At 42.0% G+C, this 16,622-nt stretch overlaps 1 protein-coding gene across 1 annotated transcript in view; it reads right to left on the minus strand.

Moving 5' to 3' along the window:
• Positions 1–7,676: 7,676 nt before the first annotated feature.
• The window catches only part of ZIM2 (zinc finger imprinted 2), a 44,240-nt gene continuing 35,294 nt past the window's right edge, over positions 7,677–16,622 (minus strand). Inside the window, exon 11 of the mRNA XM_081807860.1 lies at positions 7,677–15,801. Coding sequence (XP_081663986.1) covers positions 14,948–15,801 — 854 coding nt within the window. The 3' untranslated portion in view covers positions 7,677–14,947. The remainder of the gene's footprint in view (positions 15,802–16,622) is intronic.

A 16,622-nucleotide genomic window follows, 5' to 3' on the forward strand; every position in this document is an offset into this window, starting at 1 on the left:
TTTCAAGAAAGGTAGAAGCATTCAGGCAGTCCACTTCATTCATTCCCATTACCTGGCTAGCCCCCATAGGCTCTTGAGTTTGAGATCCCAGAGGTGGGGAGGTTGGGGGTCCTACTGTGTCATAGTGGGAAACACAGCCCATCTAAAGGGGCCACTGTGACCTGGCTCCAGCATGTTGTCACTGCAGGAATCCAGGCTTTGCAATGTAAAAGCTTCCTGTTTTTCAAGACTGATCATTTGGATTTTTGTACAAATATCCACGTTTTAAAATATCGGCAGTGCCAGTAAATATTGGCATCTTCCAATAGCCACGTGGCACACACCTCTTCACCTCCCTCAGGTCTTTGTCCAGAGTCACTTTCCTGTAACGTCTCTTCTGACCACTCTAGCTGGCATGTAATCTCCCATCACTGTCGTCCCTGCCTGCTTGTTTTTCTCTGTAGCACTTAGCACCATCTAACATGCTCTATTTTGCTGGTTTATTGTCTAAGCCTGACTAGAATGTGGGATTCACCAGGGCAGGGTTTTGGTCTGTATCCCTAGTGCCTGGAAAGGTGCCTGGCATAAGTCGACCTCAGTAAATCTTTGTCACGCTGAATGCATTGCAGTTTCCTGTAGAACCTCACAGGGATGCCAGACTCCATGAGTCTGTGGGCTCTTCTAGCTCTTGGACCACCACATGCTGCTTCAGCCATGCTGTGGTGAGTCCTGAACCCAGCCTGACCCACTCTTTTCTTTTTTGACTCCCCTCCCAACCCCAGGCCCCTTTTCCCTATGGCCATGTGAAGGGCTGTCATGCCATGGCCTTGTCATTCCAGGAGCTGATGGCATTCCAGGATGTGGTGGTAGACTTCTCCCAGGAGGAGTGGGGGCAGCTGAGTCCTGGCCAGAAGGCCCTATATTGGGACGTCATGCTGGAGAACTACAGGAACCTGGTCTCACTGGGTAAGTGACTTATCAGTGAACTCAGACCCCACCTCACTGCATAGAAGCCAAGGGGCATCAGGAGTGTCAGCACTGTGTTGGGATGGGGTTCAGCCACTCAGTGCCTCTGAGGGTCCTCCCACCCTCCTTCCCCTGAAGTGTCCATCTATCTGGATGAACATAATGGAAAAGTTAAGGGTGACTCAGGCTTCAGGCATGGCTGGATCCAGGAGCTCAAGTGTTACCTCCCGGCCTTAGTCTCTTTGGTCCTCTATAGGCTCCCACTCTCTGTTTCTCAGTTCTGTTTTCTCCTCTCTTGGCTTCCCTCCCGGGCTGGCCCCTTCCACTTCTGGCAGCAGCAGGCTTCAGTGACACTCAGTGGTCCCAGCAGGGTGGAAGCCTTTCTTTCCCAGAAGTTCTAACGGAAGTTGCAGGCCCTAGTGCCATCAGACCACATCTGTTCTCTTTATTAAGCCAATTGGAGGCCAGGGGATTGAACACTTGGGTTACCCATTATTGGTAGCTGACACCTGCTGAACCCTCATTATATGCCAGTGTATGGCTGGGGTACGTGGGGGAGGAGAAGAGGAGAACCCAGATGAGGGTCAACAAGGGCCCAGTTGTGGGGGTCCCATTGAAGGGTGCCCACAGAGAACGTACCGTAGGACATCTCAGTTCAGTTTAGAGCCCTATTTCTTTTATGGCCTCTGCCCCTCTCTGCCTCTTTCTCTGGCTCGGCCTCGCTCAATCCCTGTGATAGAATTGACTGCCCCTATGTCTGTGTTCCTCAACTTGTTTCTACCAAAATCCTGGTAGAAGTCACATTTTACCTCCCAGCCCACTGCACATGCTTTGTGTCCATCTGATATAATTGAAACAAAAATTTTATAAAAAAATGATACTTGTCCTTATTATACACAGTGCACTCTGTTACTCCATTCAGTTTCATTTTTTAAAACTTCTTACCACAACCCACTGAAGCAGTGGTCTCAACCTGGAGTGGTTTTGCCCTAAGTTGACATGTAGCAATGTCTGAAGAAATTTTTTTTGGTTGTCACAGCTGAGAGGGTGCTGTTGGTGCAGAGTGGAAGTGGCCAGGGATGCTGCTCAACATCCTGCAATACCCAGGACAGTCCCCACAAGAGAGCATTATCTGGCCCAAAATGTCAGTAGTGTCGAAGTTGGGAATCTGCTGAGTTAGTTCCATGACTCACTGAAGAATAGCAGCGGCCTAAAATTGAATGTGCATGTGATCCAACTCCTGAGACCAGGCTGTGAGGTAGTGAGGGCTCACTTCAGCCCACGTGGTTTTCTGAGGCCCCAGTATCCTGGTCTGCCCTTTCCAAGTTCTCATCTTCCCAGATGAGCTGGGTTCATCCTTGACATATTTCCTTCCTCTGTGGGTCAACCCTACTTTCCCCGATTTTATAATCTGTGCATGCTTCCTCCTTTACCCAGACTGGACCCAGATGTCCAGCCTCACTAGAGAGCTGGTGCATCAGTCAGAATTCTCCAGAGAAACAGGACCAAAAAATTGTATATATTGAGGGATTTACTTTAAGAAATGACTCATGCATTTGTGGGGCTGGTACGTCCAAAATGTGTGGGGCTGCCCAGCAGGCTGGAAATAGGCAGGAGCTGATGCTGCAGTCTTAAGGCAAAATTTCCTCTCTATGAAACCTCAGTTTTTGCTCTTTAGGCCTTCAACTGATTGGATGAGGTCCACCTACATGATCATGGATAATGACTGTAAATGCTAACCAACACTTAAGATTCGTAGTTGATTGAAATCCCTGGGGACTAGAGCATGGTCAGGCTGACAAGACTAATAGTCACAATGGGTAATGGAGCAGCCATCTTATTTTCAGTGTTCTGTCTCACATCTTACAGGAATTTGCAGTTTTGAAAACTTTATTTCAGACTGGGGCACTGGGCCTAACAACAGGACACCTTCAAAGCATAACATCTCTGAAAAGTCACCCTAGAAGAAAGGACTTTGGGACATGAACTTCATAAAGGCCTGCAAAGAGGACAGCCTCCCCGAGATGCCAATCCTGGTGAAATCTCTGAGCAGCTTCACAGAGAAGAAAGGGTACAGATGTCCTGACTGTGGGAGAGCCTTCAGCTCCAAGTCCTTCCTTACTCAACACTGGCGGATCCACACAGGGGAGAGACCCTATGAATGCAGTGAGTGTGCGAAGGCTTTTAGCCAGAGGGCAAACCTTATTCAGCATCAAAGTATTCATTCTGGAGAGAAACCATACAAGTGTGAGGACTGTGACAAAGCTTTCAGGCGGAGCTCCTCCCTCAGGGAGCACCAGATTATCCATAGTGGCAAGAAACCATTTCTCTGTAATGAATGTAGGAAAGGCTTCAGCAAACGCTCAGCCCTCATCTCCCATCAGAGGATTCACACTGGCGAGAAACCCTATCAATGTAATGAGTGTGGGAAGGCCTTTAGTGATCAGTTATTCTTCAGCCAACACCGGAGGATCCACAATGGGGAGAAACCTTATGGATGCAATGAATGTGGAAAGGTCTTTAGCTGGGCCTCATCCCTTAATCACCAGAGAACTCATACAGGTGAGAACCCCTATAAATGCCCCGACTGTAGGAAACCCTTTCGGTACAGGTCCTCCCTCATCAAGCACCGGAAAACCCACACAGGAGAGAAGCCCTACAAATGCAGCGACTGTGAGAAGACTTTCAGCTATAGCTCCTCCCTCAGCCTCCATCAGAGAACTCCCAACGGGGAGAGTCCCTATATGTGTAAGGAGTGCGGAGACACCTTCAGGTATTGCTCCTCCCTGACCAAGCACCAGTGGACCCACAGCATCAAGACAACCTGTGAGTGTAAGGAATGTCTAAAAGCCTTTAGTAGTTGTGATTCATCCCTTAAAGTACATCAGAGGATCCATACAAGGGAGAATCCTATGCATACAGAGAGGGTGAGGAAGACCTTTGTGGCAACTAACTTCCGGCAGTTCTTAATAAAACATACTATGCACGTGAAACCTTCAGATTTCATTCACCCCAAGAGGTCTGAAACATCACATTATACATTAGTCATGGGGATATGCCTCAGGGGTCCCCAAAACCACCCCATTGTGGTGACTCAGTAAGAGGTCAAAGGATTCAGCATATAGTCCTACTCATGGCTAAGAGTTATCATAGCAAAAGGATACAAAGCAGAACCAGCTAAGAGGCGCATGGGGTGAAGTCTGGAGGAAACCAGGCACAAGCTTTCAGGATTCCTCTCCAAGCACAGTCACACAGTACACATTTAGTTCCTCCAGCGGGTTGTGACAACACTGCTCTCCCACCACTACCTCCCAACATTAAGCTATTTTCTGACCTCAGGACCTTTGCACATGCTGTTCCCTCTGCCCAGAACCCTGTCCTCCCCAGTTGTTCCTTGGCTGACTTCTCATAGGGCCACCTCTTCAGAAAGCTTTTCTTGGACCACCCAGTCTAAAATTAGCCCTCTCAACCGGCACTCCCTCTGCCTATTTACCATCTTTTTCTTTGTAGCACATACCACCTTGTTTTGCTTATTACCTTTCTCTTTATTGTACACTGAAGTTTGAGAAATACTGGTTCAGGATAAGGTTGAAAAGCTCATATGCCTATGGGGGTCAAGCACTTCAAGCAAATGCATGAATGCCTTTAGATCAAGCTCATCTCCAGTTCTGCCACAGGCCCCATCAACACATTTGCACAAAATGCCTGGTACCTCTTTTTCAACCCAGTGTTTTTTGGAACTTTAGCTTTCAACAGAATCCCCTGTAGGGCTTGTTAAAACAGGGTGCTGGGCTCCACTTCCAGAATCTCTGGTTCAGTAGGTCTGGGATGGAGCCTCAGAATTTCTAAGATGTTCCTAGATGTATTCGTTTCCTGTGACTGCTTTAACAAATTGCCACAAACCTAGTGGCTTAAAACAGAAATTTCATCTTTCACAGTTCTGGAGGTCAGAAACCTGAAATCAGTATCACTGGGTCAAAATCAAGATGTCAGCAAGGCCTTAATCTGGAGGCTCCATGGAACAATCCTTCCTTGCCTCTTCAGCTGCTGGTGTTCTTGTTTTGTGGCTGAATCATTCTAGTCTTAAAATTGTGTGTGTGTGTGTGAGAGAGAGAGAGAGAGATCTTCTGCTTCCTTATAAGGATATGTTAGTGGCATTTAGGGCCCACCCAGATAATCTCTTCATCTCAAACTCCTCGATCGTATCTGAAAAGCCCCCTTTTCCAAATAAGGTAACATTTAAAAGTTCCAGGGATTAAGACCTGATCTCTGTGGGCTGTCAATCTATTCACTCTAAATCCCTACCTCGTCAAGGCATAAGGATTAGAAGCCAGCAGAGGATCTGGCCCATAGTGATTCAGATGCCTCAAAACAGGATCTATGGACCAGACATAGCCCACAAATGTTTTATGGTCCTGAGTGGATTTTTTTTTAATTAGTTGCCTCCATTAAAATATTGGGAAACATCACATAAAAATTGAGCATTCCAGCATCTCTTGAAATATCAAAGATCTTGTAACAGGAGGTCCTTTGTTGAGGATTATCTCCTTTCCTCTTCATGACTTTCCCGATCCTGCCCACCTGGCTCCCTCAGATACACATCATAGTGGAGATTCTTTGCAGCTCAGATCCCTTCTCTTTATTCCAAGCCTAACATTTTACCTGAGAGGCTGAAGTGGGCCAGGTGCCACGGCAGTGGGTCCTGTACTTCTTTCCTCCTTCAAGATCCCACCTGTAGGAGACCTGATGGCCTGGGCACCAGCACTGAACCCAGAGCTTCCCAACTGGAAGTTGTCAGTGGGAGGAGAGATTTGAAGCTAAGGTGGGGGCATGGCTGACCCACTGAGGTCGTATTCATAAGTCTGTGTGTGGATACACACACATGCACATACCCACGCACACTGCTAGGCTTCTCTGATTTCCTGGAGAAAGGGTCCCCAGCTTACATCAATATTTCAGGAGCATCTGTGGCCCCCAGCTGCTTCTGGAAGTCAGGGGTTTGGTTGGCTTGAATGCATGCAGTGGGGCAACACTGAAGTAACCCCATTCCTGGAATGCTGGCTTTTTTTATGAGAACTCTTAACAGAAAAAAGAAAAACCCTACACAAGGAAACCCAGAACTGCAACAGTATGTAGGAATGACTAAGGAAAACTTGTGACCTGATGAGAAGTAAACTATAAACTTTGATTGAAAGGACAATATGTTCCTGGATGCTAAGATTAAATGTAACAATGCTTTTTTTTCTCTAATTTATTTATAAGTTCATGTCACTATAATCAAAAGACTTTAATAAACATAAATTTTCATCCAGAAGAATAGCAATTATATATTTTTCATATAAATATGCACACATATAAATATACTTTTTAAAGGTACAATGATAGAAAACTCAAATATAAGGCTCCAAAAATTAAGAAGACTATAGATCTAAGATAAAATAGGACAAGTCAATGAAACAAAGTAGATGGTCCAGATAATAGATCCTACACTATACAAATAACATGACTGAATGGTTTACTAATAATTGATGTTGGAGCAATTAAGAATGGGTAATTTTGATTACTTCACACCATACATCAAAGTTAATTAAAGAGTAGTTAAAATAGATATAAAAATAAAATAATGAAAACACTCTGTTTAGAGAAGTTTAGATTTTATAGGCTTGGAACATGGAAGGATTGAACTATATAAAAATGGAAACCTTGTCAAAAAATAATTCAAAAAAATGCCAAACAATTTGGGCAAAACATGGCCAAAATGAAGAGAAATAATTAATATATTTATTATATAAAGAGATTACTTAAATTGATAGAAAGGTATTAAAGCCACAAAGATCATGCAAAGAGAGGAAAAATATAATTGCTTAACAAATTTAGAGGGAAATGTTCAACCTCCTTAAGAACTAAATAAATTCAATTAAAATTAGATGCCCTTTCCCCTATTAAATTAGCAAAGGAGAAAAATGCTGTTAATACATAATGCCAACAAGGACATGTGGAACACATGCCATCACATTATAGGCAGCAGTGCAAACTGGTGTAATGTTTTCAAAGGAGCTTGGATGTATGTATCAAGAACCTTAAAACGATCATACCCATCCTGACCCAGTGATTCCCATTTGGCAAAACCTACCCGAGGGAAAGAATCCTAAATTTGGAAAAACATTTAAGCACCAACATGTTCACTATGAAACTATGAAAAAGCAGAACTAAGTCAAACATTCAAACAACAGAGGAGAGCCAGACATGGAAAACTCTGGCGCAGCTGTTAACAAGGTGCTAACAGACAAGGAGGTGAGACAGGAGGGTGTAGGGTGTAAGACTGGGTGGAAAAATAAGATCTACACTATTGCACGTACAGAATGATCACAGCTCTATGAAAACTATAAACACCTTATAATAGGTAACATAGTCACATGGGTAGAAAAGTGAAAAGGCAGAGGTACTGTGAAAACTAGACCTTTCCCCACTACTCCCCAGAGGCAACCACTTTCATGAATCTAGTAATTATTTTTAAATTATAAGAAAATGGTGTTCATGGTGTATGGGGCATTGTGGGGGCAAAGGGAAGAGAGCTCTACCTTTCTATAAAATAGGAGTTGTTTACTTTAAAATGAAAAACAATCCTTCAGAAATGCATACATTAAAAACTATGGAAAGAGCCCAGATGTCCATCAACAGATAATGGATAAAGAAGATGTGATATATATATATATATATATATATATATATATATATATATATATACACACACACAATGGAATCTTACTCAGCCATCAAAAAGAATGAAATCTTGCCATTTGCAACATAGAACTGGAGGGTATTATGCTAAGTGAAATAAGTCAGTCAGAGAAAGACAAATACCCTATGATTTCACTCATATGTGGAATTTAAGAAACAAAAAGATGAACATAGGGGAAGGGAAGGTAAATTACAGAGAGAGGGAGGCAATCCATAAGAGACACTTAACTACAGGAAACAAACTGAGGGTTGCAGGAGGGGAGGTGGGTGGGGGGACGGGGTAACTGGGCAATGGGCATTAAGGAGGGCACTTGATGGAATGAGCACTGGTGTTATATGCAACTGATGAATCACTAAGTTCTACCCCTGAAACTTATAATATACTGTATGTTAACTGAATTGAATTTAAATTAAAAAAATTTTTTGGGGGGCGCCTGGGTGGCTCAGTTGGTTAAGCGACTGCCTTCGGCTCAGGTCATGATCCTGGAGTCCCGGGATCAAGTCCCACATCGGGCTCCCTGCTCAGCAGGGAGTCTGCTTCTCCCTCTGACCCTCCTCCCTCTCATGCTCTCTGTCTCTCATTCTCTCTCTCTCAAATAAATAAATAAAATCTTTAAAAAAAAATTTTTTTTTAAAGAAAGGAAAGTGAGTTCGGGCAAATCAGAAAAGGCATGGAGACACACTACCTAAATAGGCAAAGGGCCTAAATTATTCACAAAGAAATTTAAAAGCATAAACAGAAAAATTCATTAGTAAGGAAAGAATCACTTTTTTGGCTTATCAAATAGGCAAACGTTTTTGTTGGTTTGTTTTAAATGAGCTACCCACCCATTGCTGGTAAAGTTGTTCAAATGCTTATTTATACCAGGCATGGCAAAGACATTTCTTTGTATCTACTAACCTTGCTCAGTTTGTTTTTCCTACCCGGAATGCTGTGTTGTGAAAGATTTTTCCAGTGCAGTGGACCCAGAGAGCATAAGTGATATGCAACACTTGTTATTGACTCAGGAGAGAAGATGGTTTGTCACCTGTTTCATACCCCTGGACCTCCCTTTGCTAGAAATGGCATGGCCCCTCCAGAAAGAAATTCATCAGGATCTTTCAAGAGCCACAGAAATGGTTTATACCACATCTCACCTAATAATATCCCTTTTTGGAAATCTATCCTAAGAAAACTATAAATACAATGCTTTATGCTCTGTTAATCAAACCTTTGTATAATTAGTCATTTAAAAATGTGATTACAAAATGAGAAAAAGAACTTCAAATCTGCAAAATGTATATGAGAAACCCTAACACACTGAAAAACTTGCTTGTATAGAGAATACTAAAGTATGATAAAATCTGGTTTATAATTCTGTAGTTTGCTGTCACTAAGAAAGTCTTAAAAAGTAAATGAAAAATACATGAAAACAAAATATTCCATAATAGCAGCTACAGGTAACTGAGTGCATACTATGTACTAGGCACTGTTAGGCTCTTTTATGCAGATGAGCTCCAAGCCTTTCGACAGTTCTAGGGGAAGCACTGTTACCCCATTTCCTGAGGAAACAAAGTCAGGCTCCAAGAATGGACTAAGATTTGACCTCAGGTCAGCCTGGCTCCGAAGCCCACACTTTCCCTTCTCTGCCAAGAGCTCTTCTACCTGTAAACAAAACTACATTCCTGGGCTTGTACTTGTTGAGATTCTGGGCCTATTAGGAAATTTATTAGCCTTCTTTGCTTTCCAAAATTTTCCTTAATATGCTTACTATTATTTGTTTAGTGAAAAAGTAAACCTAATAAAACTATGTTAAAATTAGGGTTCTAACAAACTTTGCCTGTGATTCTTTCTGACTTCAGTCCTGTTATTAGATGGGTTCATAGAGCAAATTCTTCAAGGAGAAAAGTGAGAGAGAGTTGAGTAGTTTAGTTGTTCCCTAGAGAAAAAAAATCACAGCTTTTAGACTTTGGTGGGATGAGGCCAGGAAGGTTTCTAAAACCTTTGAGATACACATACCTCTTGGCCGAGAAATCCTGCTGCTGGGAATTTCCTCTTAGGAAACATGACTATATGCAAAGACATTAGAGCAAACTGATAAGGGAAATACTAAGGCCTAACAGGTAACAGGGAAGTGTAATGACAGCAGTAACGTACAAATAAAAGATAAATTAAATTATACAACCTTAGAAGGCTAATGCTAGAAAATAAATCAGGACACATCTATGTAACCAAGTACTAGGCAGTCCTGAAAAACAAAAGTTAGGGGCATAAATATGGATATGGAAAGATATTCATGATATATTAGAATAAAAATTACACCCTTCAAAACAGTGCCAATGGTACGATTCTATTTCATAAAAATATTTTTATATAAAAATCTATATAGATCTATGCAAAGGAAAAATATCTGGACAATTTTATATCCTTTTTAGCAGCAAGTGTATCTGGGAGAGGGTAATACAAATATTCAAAGAAAAACATGTTATTTTCTAATCTTTAAAGAATATATATTACCAGCATAATCACAAAAAAATGCTTAAAACACGAGTATTTCTAAATTTAAAAAAAATTAACCTGAATAAAAGAGCTGTTGTTAGGAATTGGGTGGGAAAAGGAGGGAAGCAGCAAAAGCATTATCCTTGGGAGCCCACTAGGATAGCAAGCTGAAAACCAAAATAACAGGCTGAGGTATGTAGCATCTCGGTCAGGTCAAGTTTGTAAAATATGGAGGCAGTGGCTGGTATGTCTTCCATATGTTCCAAATAGTTCAGGGGTGACAGGCAAAGTCAACTATCCCATGCTGTCACCGATTCCAGTTTTGGCATGAAAGAAGCATCAGAACAAAATTAGTCAAGTCGTGCTCCTTGACTTTCTCTAGTTAAGGCTCCTCAAGAAGTCTGAAGCCCTGGCCCAGAATTCTCAACAAATGGCCCACACCCAGACCCTCAAGAAGTCTCGTCCACCAGGGCGCTTGGGTGGCCCAGTCGTTAAGCGACTGCCTTCGGCTCAGGTCATGGTCCCAGGGTCCTGGGATCGAGTCCCACATCGGGCTCCCTGCTCAGTGGGAAGCGTGCTTCTCCCTCTCCCACTCCGGAGCCCTGCTTGTGTTCCTGCTCTCACTATCTCTCTCTGTCCAATAAATAAAATCTTTAAAATAAAAAAAAAAAAAGAAGTCTCCACCATCTCTTAATTCAAGTGTCTGAAGACCAAACTGGAGTGATGGAGGAATGTAGAGAAATCTAGAAGAGGTAATGAAGAAGGAACTAAAGCAGCTGGCCTATGTATAATCCAAAGATGGTGAACGCTTGGAAACCTCATCATCTGTGACTGGGGCAGTGGCTTGGAGAGTGATTTTAAAAGGCTGGACTCCTGGGAAAAGCCAACACCATATCATGCTGGTAAAGCACACAAAACTACCTAAAAGGTATCTTTGCCAAAGAAGCTGAAGATGAATCTAAGTCTCTGATATACTAACTTCTATTTACAGAAAATACAGAGAGAGGAACAAGCTTAAGACACTACAGGAAGCAGACAGATTTAGAATGGGGAATATCACACAGGACAATGGCACAGTTTCTTCCAGTATTATTTGCATAATCACACAAAGCTTTTACAGAAAAAAGGTGCTAGAATGATGGTCACCAGGGCTGGGAAAAGGGAGAAATATGGAGTTACTTCTTAATGGGTATAGAGTTTTGGTTTTGCAGGATGATAAAGTCCTGGGGATCTGTTGAACAATAATATGACTATAATTAATACTACTGAACTGCACACTTAAAAATGTTTGAGATGGCAAATATTATGTTATGTGGCGCTTTTTACCACAATATAAACAGTTTTAAAAATAAGTGCCTTCAAATTAAAAATTAAGCCAGAATATAAGAGTACTAAAACTGTTAGATATATTAGGAATTGGGTGGGAAGAGGAAGGAGGTGTATCTCTACATCATCCTTGGGGTCACACAAGGCATTAAAAAAAGTAAGAGGAGACTGCTTTAGATTAAGACTCAAGAGATCAGACAACCAAATGCAATTTGTAGACCATGTTTGAATCTGGATTCAAATGAGCTAACTGTAAAAAGACATCTTAGCAGCTATCAGGGAAATCTGATTATGGCCCGGGTAAAACCCTTTGTTTGAGGTGATTTAAAATTTTCCTTCTAAAGTAGATGTATTAAGGGGCGCCTGGGTGGCTCAGTCAGTTAAGTGTCTGCCTTCGGCTCAGGTCATGATCCCAGAGTCCTGGGATCGAGCCCCACGTCAGGCTTCTTGCTTGGCAGAGAGCCTGCTTCTTCCTTTCCCTTTGCCTCTCCCCTGGCACGTGCTCTCTCTCAAATAAATAAATAAATAAAATCTTTTAAAAAATAAAGTAGATGTATTAAAATTTAAAAAACAGAGAGAAGACAATTGAAAAAATGTATTAAGTGAATCACAATGTAGATTTAGCAAAAATGGCGAGGGGAGAAATGAAATGACTGAGATTGACAGGGACCTGACTAAACTGATGGCCCTGGGGAAAGAAGCTGATTTCACAAGATGGGAGGTAGAATCCATCAAAAAGTCATACAGGGAATTCCTGGAGGGGAAGGAAGAGAAATTAAGGAGGGTGTAGCAAGTTAAAAGTGTTCAGAAAAGGTTGGCAGCTTGTTAAGAAGGCCCAGGAGCCAACCTGAAAGGGTTCCCAATAGCCAACACTGGAAGAATGTGAACAAAATAAATAGTATTTAATTACAGCCCATAGAATAAAATAAATATCCATGAATTCATACTGATATAAATAAATTACTGAATAAATAAATAGGGTGGGTAACTTCCTCACAGGAGAAATCTAATTACTAAATGTAGAAAGAATGAGGGAAATAGAAATTCGCCTTATAATACCACAGAGTCACAATGGCTGTAGGCAAGATCTATTTGCAAGATGCTAAAATTTAGTGGGTAAAAGTTTGAGGAGAAACTGGATACAGGCGGTTCCCGACTTATGATGGTTCCAACTTATGATATTTTGACTTTACAATGACTTTACAAAAGCAAATGCATTCAGTAGAAACTGTACTTCAAATTTTGAATTTTTATCTTTTCCGCACCTAATGATATATGGTACAAGACTCTCTCATGATACTGGACAGTGGCAGCGAGTGGTAGCAAGCCCCAGCTCCTTGTCAGCCTTGTAATCACAAGATAAACAACCAATACACTTAGAACCCTTATGTACCCATACGGTCATTCTGTTTTTCACTTTCAGCATAGTATTCGATAAATTACATGAGATATTCAACACAATGATAAAACAGGCTTTGTATTAGATAATTTTGCCCAACTATAGGCAAGTGTAAGTATTCTGAGCACTTTTAAGGTAGAATATGCCAAGCTATGATGTTCAGTAGGTGAGGCATATTAAATGCACTTTCAGCTTACAGTATTTTCAATTTACGATAGGTTTATCAGGACAAAACCTCATCGTAAGTCAAGGAAGATCTGTACTTGCACAGTCTCAAAATTTCTCCAGTAGGATACTTATTAATTACAAAGAGAAATAAATAGTAACTTTAAAGAACAACCCAGTGGACAGCACTTTAAATCAAGGCATCAAGACTAATCAATATCACCATCAATTAAGACGCACTGACATCCTGTTCCTTTGTGGGAGTGGTGGCAGGATCAGAAACCAGTTTACAGTGGGTTCAAGAGTAGACTGTCATGAGAAAATAGGGCCTGCCAGTGAGGGCTATTTCATCAAGAACTTTGGAAATGAAGAGAGGTTGCGCGGCTAACATTCGTTTGGCTCATCAGGTTCTGACGGGTAATGTTTGCTTTTAATTTCATGACTCTGGGCCACGCATCATAGATCAACCTTAAAAAGGGCTGATGAGAAAAAGCAGGGCAATGAATAACAACAGCAACAAGTCACCCTACCAGGCAAGGGATCAGGTTCTGGAATTCCAGGTCCAACTGGTTACCATGTGTCTCTGTATCTGACCACCAGTCAAGGCAGTGATGGAAAGCTTTTAACATTATAGCAATATGGCATTCAAGAGATTTTTGTGCAACTCTGGGCTCATACCTTTGAAGAGTGAAGTGTGTTCTGCGTAGAATTAGGATTTTAGGTGAAGTTCGCTGTGCTAATGATGCCACAGCCCAAGAAAGTTCTCAAACAGGATTTTTTTTAAAGGAAGGAAAAGGGAAACAAGAAACCCTAATCCCTCAGACAACCACAGGAAACTACAAAAAAGATTCTCCTTGATTAGTAACTGTTTTATGACCTACAAGAACACTTACAAGAAAGTGTTTAGCAAAAATACACTTCCCTGAATTAGTCTCAGAAAGTCATCCTCTAATCCTAAATCTCAAGGGAAGTGGCTATCATACTTCACCCTAAGAAAACTTTCTGAACCTCTAATACTGTAGGTGTCCTTGTCTGATTTCACATGAAACAGTGCTGGGACTACTACAGAGGAAGATGGCTGAAGGCAGTAGAGCACTGCACCTTTTCTTCAGAGAGGAAGTGGCAGGAGTAAAGAAAACCAGGGTCAAACATCAAGATATGAAATAAATACCTCATGAAATCTCAAAATAAAACAAAGCCTGGGTTCATTTCCTACTTCATCACTTACAACCTAGGTCAGATCAACCAACCACTTGGGAGCTTCAAGTTCGCCTTGCCTGTAAAAATAGAATAAATATGCCCACTAGGTACACTGCAGCATTCCTTAAAAGATCAAATAAAATAATATACATGACAATGTTTTGTGAATTATGAGGTGTGACGTAAACACATTGCCAGGTACATCAGCCTTGTGGACGAATCAATATAAGCACACCTTGAAAATCTTTCTACCACGCTCTGTGTTGACACATCCCACATGGTGAAGATACTGTACGTAAACACTCCTAGAAAACCTTGGGAACAGACTGCCTGTCTGGAGTCCAACGGCCAGTCACAAAATTTTTGTCAGGGTGTCAAAATGAAAGTTTTCCATTCCACGAATACCACCAAAAGAAAGGCATAATCTATTAACTTCTTTCCTATGCAACAAAAATATTCTTTGTAAGGATTTTCAGCTGTGTGACTACTGATACGTGTGCTGGATCTTCTTTTGCAAAAAGCTGTTCTATACCCTTGCAACCATTCGCCATTTTTTTTATCACATCATGATGAGTTTTCAAGTCATTAAGTTGTGAGAGCTGGAGGACGGTATTCTCGCATTCAGAGCACTCAGAGGGTCTCTCCCCAGGATGGAGCCAAAGATGTTGAGAATGTTCTCTGACTGGAGGTTTTTAGTAATGATTGCACTCGTCAGGTTTCTCTTGAGAATGGAGTTGATAATGGCGGGTGAGGTGGGAGGGTCGGCTGAAACACTTCCCACACAGCTGACACTGGTAAGGTCTCTCTTGAGCATGAATTCGGTAGTGCTGAATGAGATGTGAAGTCCGACTGAAGGCTCTGCCACAGTCACAACACTGACAGGCTCTCTCTCCCACATAGTCATGTTTCCGCTGATACCGAATTAAATACGTCTTAATGCGGGGCAACCCAGGGGGAAGGGCTTTTGCTGCCTCGTGGGCTTTGAGATGTTGGAAAAGATGCACATCCTGGATAAAGGCTCTGCCACACTGGGAACATTCATAGTAGTCTTCCTGCCTATGAATTCTTACACGGCCACTGATATTTGCATGCTGGATGAAAGACTTTCCACCTTCGTTGCATCCAGAGGACGTCTCACCATTCCGGTGAGTCCTCTGATGTCTGGTGAGGTGTGGCATGAGGTAGAAGGCTTCTCCACATCGTTTACATTCAAAGGGTTTCTTCCCAGTATGGATCTGCTCATGTCTCTCACGCGCTGTCTGGGTAATAAAAGTTCTTTCACAAAATCCACATCTGTTCTCTTGGAGGAAAGGCTTGTCATCCACCGGCTGGGGACTGGTGCAAATTCCAGGAGTAGCACATTCCTGGGGATCCTTTCCTGGAGGCCCTTCCGATTGCTTAGTAAGATATGAGCTCCTCTCAAAATCATCACGGTCATGGCTTCTTTCTTGAGTGGGGGTCTTGGGCTCAGTCATTGTTACAGGACTCAAAGGTTTCTCTTGGTTGACCTGGTACAAATCTGATGGATCATCAGGAGAAGATTCTCCTACATAGACACTGCAGAAGTTACCTACCATCAGATCCTCCATTCCTGCCCCCAAGGATGACTCTTCCATAGGCAGGCTTTGCTCTGGAGTTAGATCTTTGGTTTTAGGTCTTTTCTCCCCATCTAAAAGAAATGTAAAAGTTCCTCTATTCTTTCCTCACAGAGACACATCGTTATAGTAGAGACATAAGAAAGGGACCAAAAATAACAGAACAGATCTTATGCAGATTGGGAGGGATTTAAATGTTTTGCTAAATGTTTGGATTTTCTTTTGAGAGTAGTAGTAGTCAAAAGTTTGTGCTTTACAAAGGCAACTCTCTGTGTGGGAAAGAAACTGACAAGAGACAAGGATGAACACAACAGTCTCGTCCTGGCAGATAGCAGATGAAATAGAAGAGCCAGAAAGCAGATTAGGAAATCATCAGGAAAGGGATAACTGGACCCACAATGGATTAGATCTTTTAGGAAATGGTCTTTGAAGAGACGACTCACATAGAAGACCAAGAGACGGCTGTTCTGCCCGTTCTCCTCACAGAGAACACCTCAAACCGTACTCGACAATCACAGCACCAACCTCCATCAGCTTTAGCCTGCAATACCAAGCTCCCAACTGGTTTCTCTGCGGGTCTTCCTAAAGCCCACTTTCCATAGAACAGTCAGAGGGATCTTTCTAGACACTGCTGCCCAGTGGAATGCCCTGCAATGAGGTAAACGATGTGTATTTTTGCTGTCTGATATATAGTCACTAGCCACATGTAAGTAAAGAACACTTGAAATGTGGCTGGTGTGACCGAGTTTAAATTTATGCAATTTTAATTCAT

This window comes from Leptonychotes weddellii, chromosome 16 (genome assembly GCF_054177405.1).
Source record: "Leptonychotes weddellii isolate Sample4059 chromosome 16, ASM5417740v2, whole genome shotgun sequence".
Taxonomy (NCBI): Eukaryota; Metazoa; Chordata; class Mammalia; order Carnivora; family Phocidae; genus Leptonychotes; species Leptonychotes weddellii.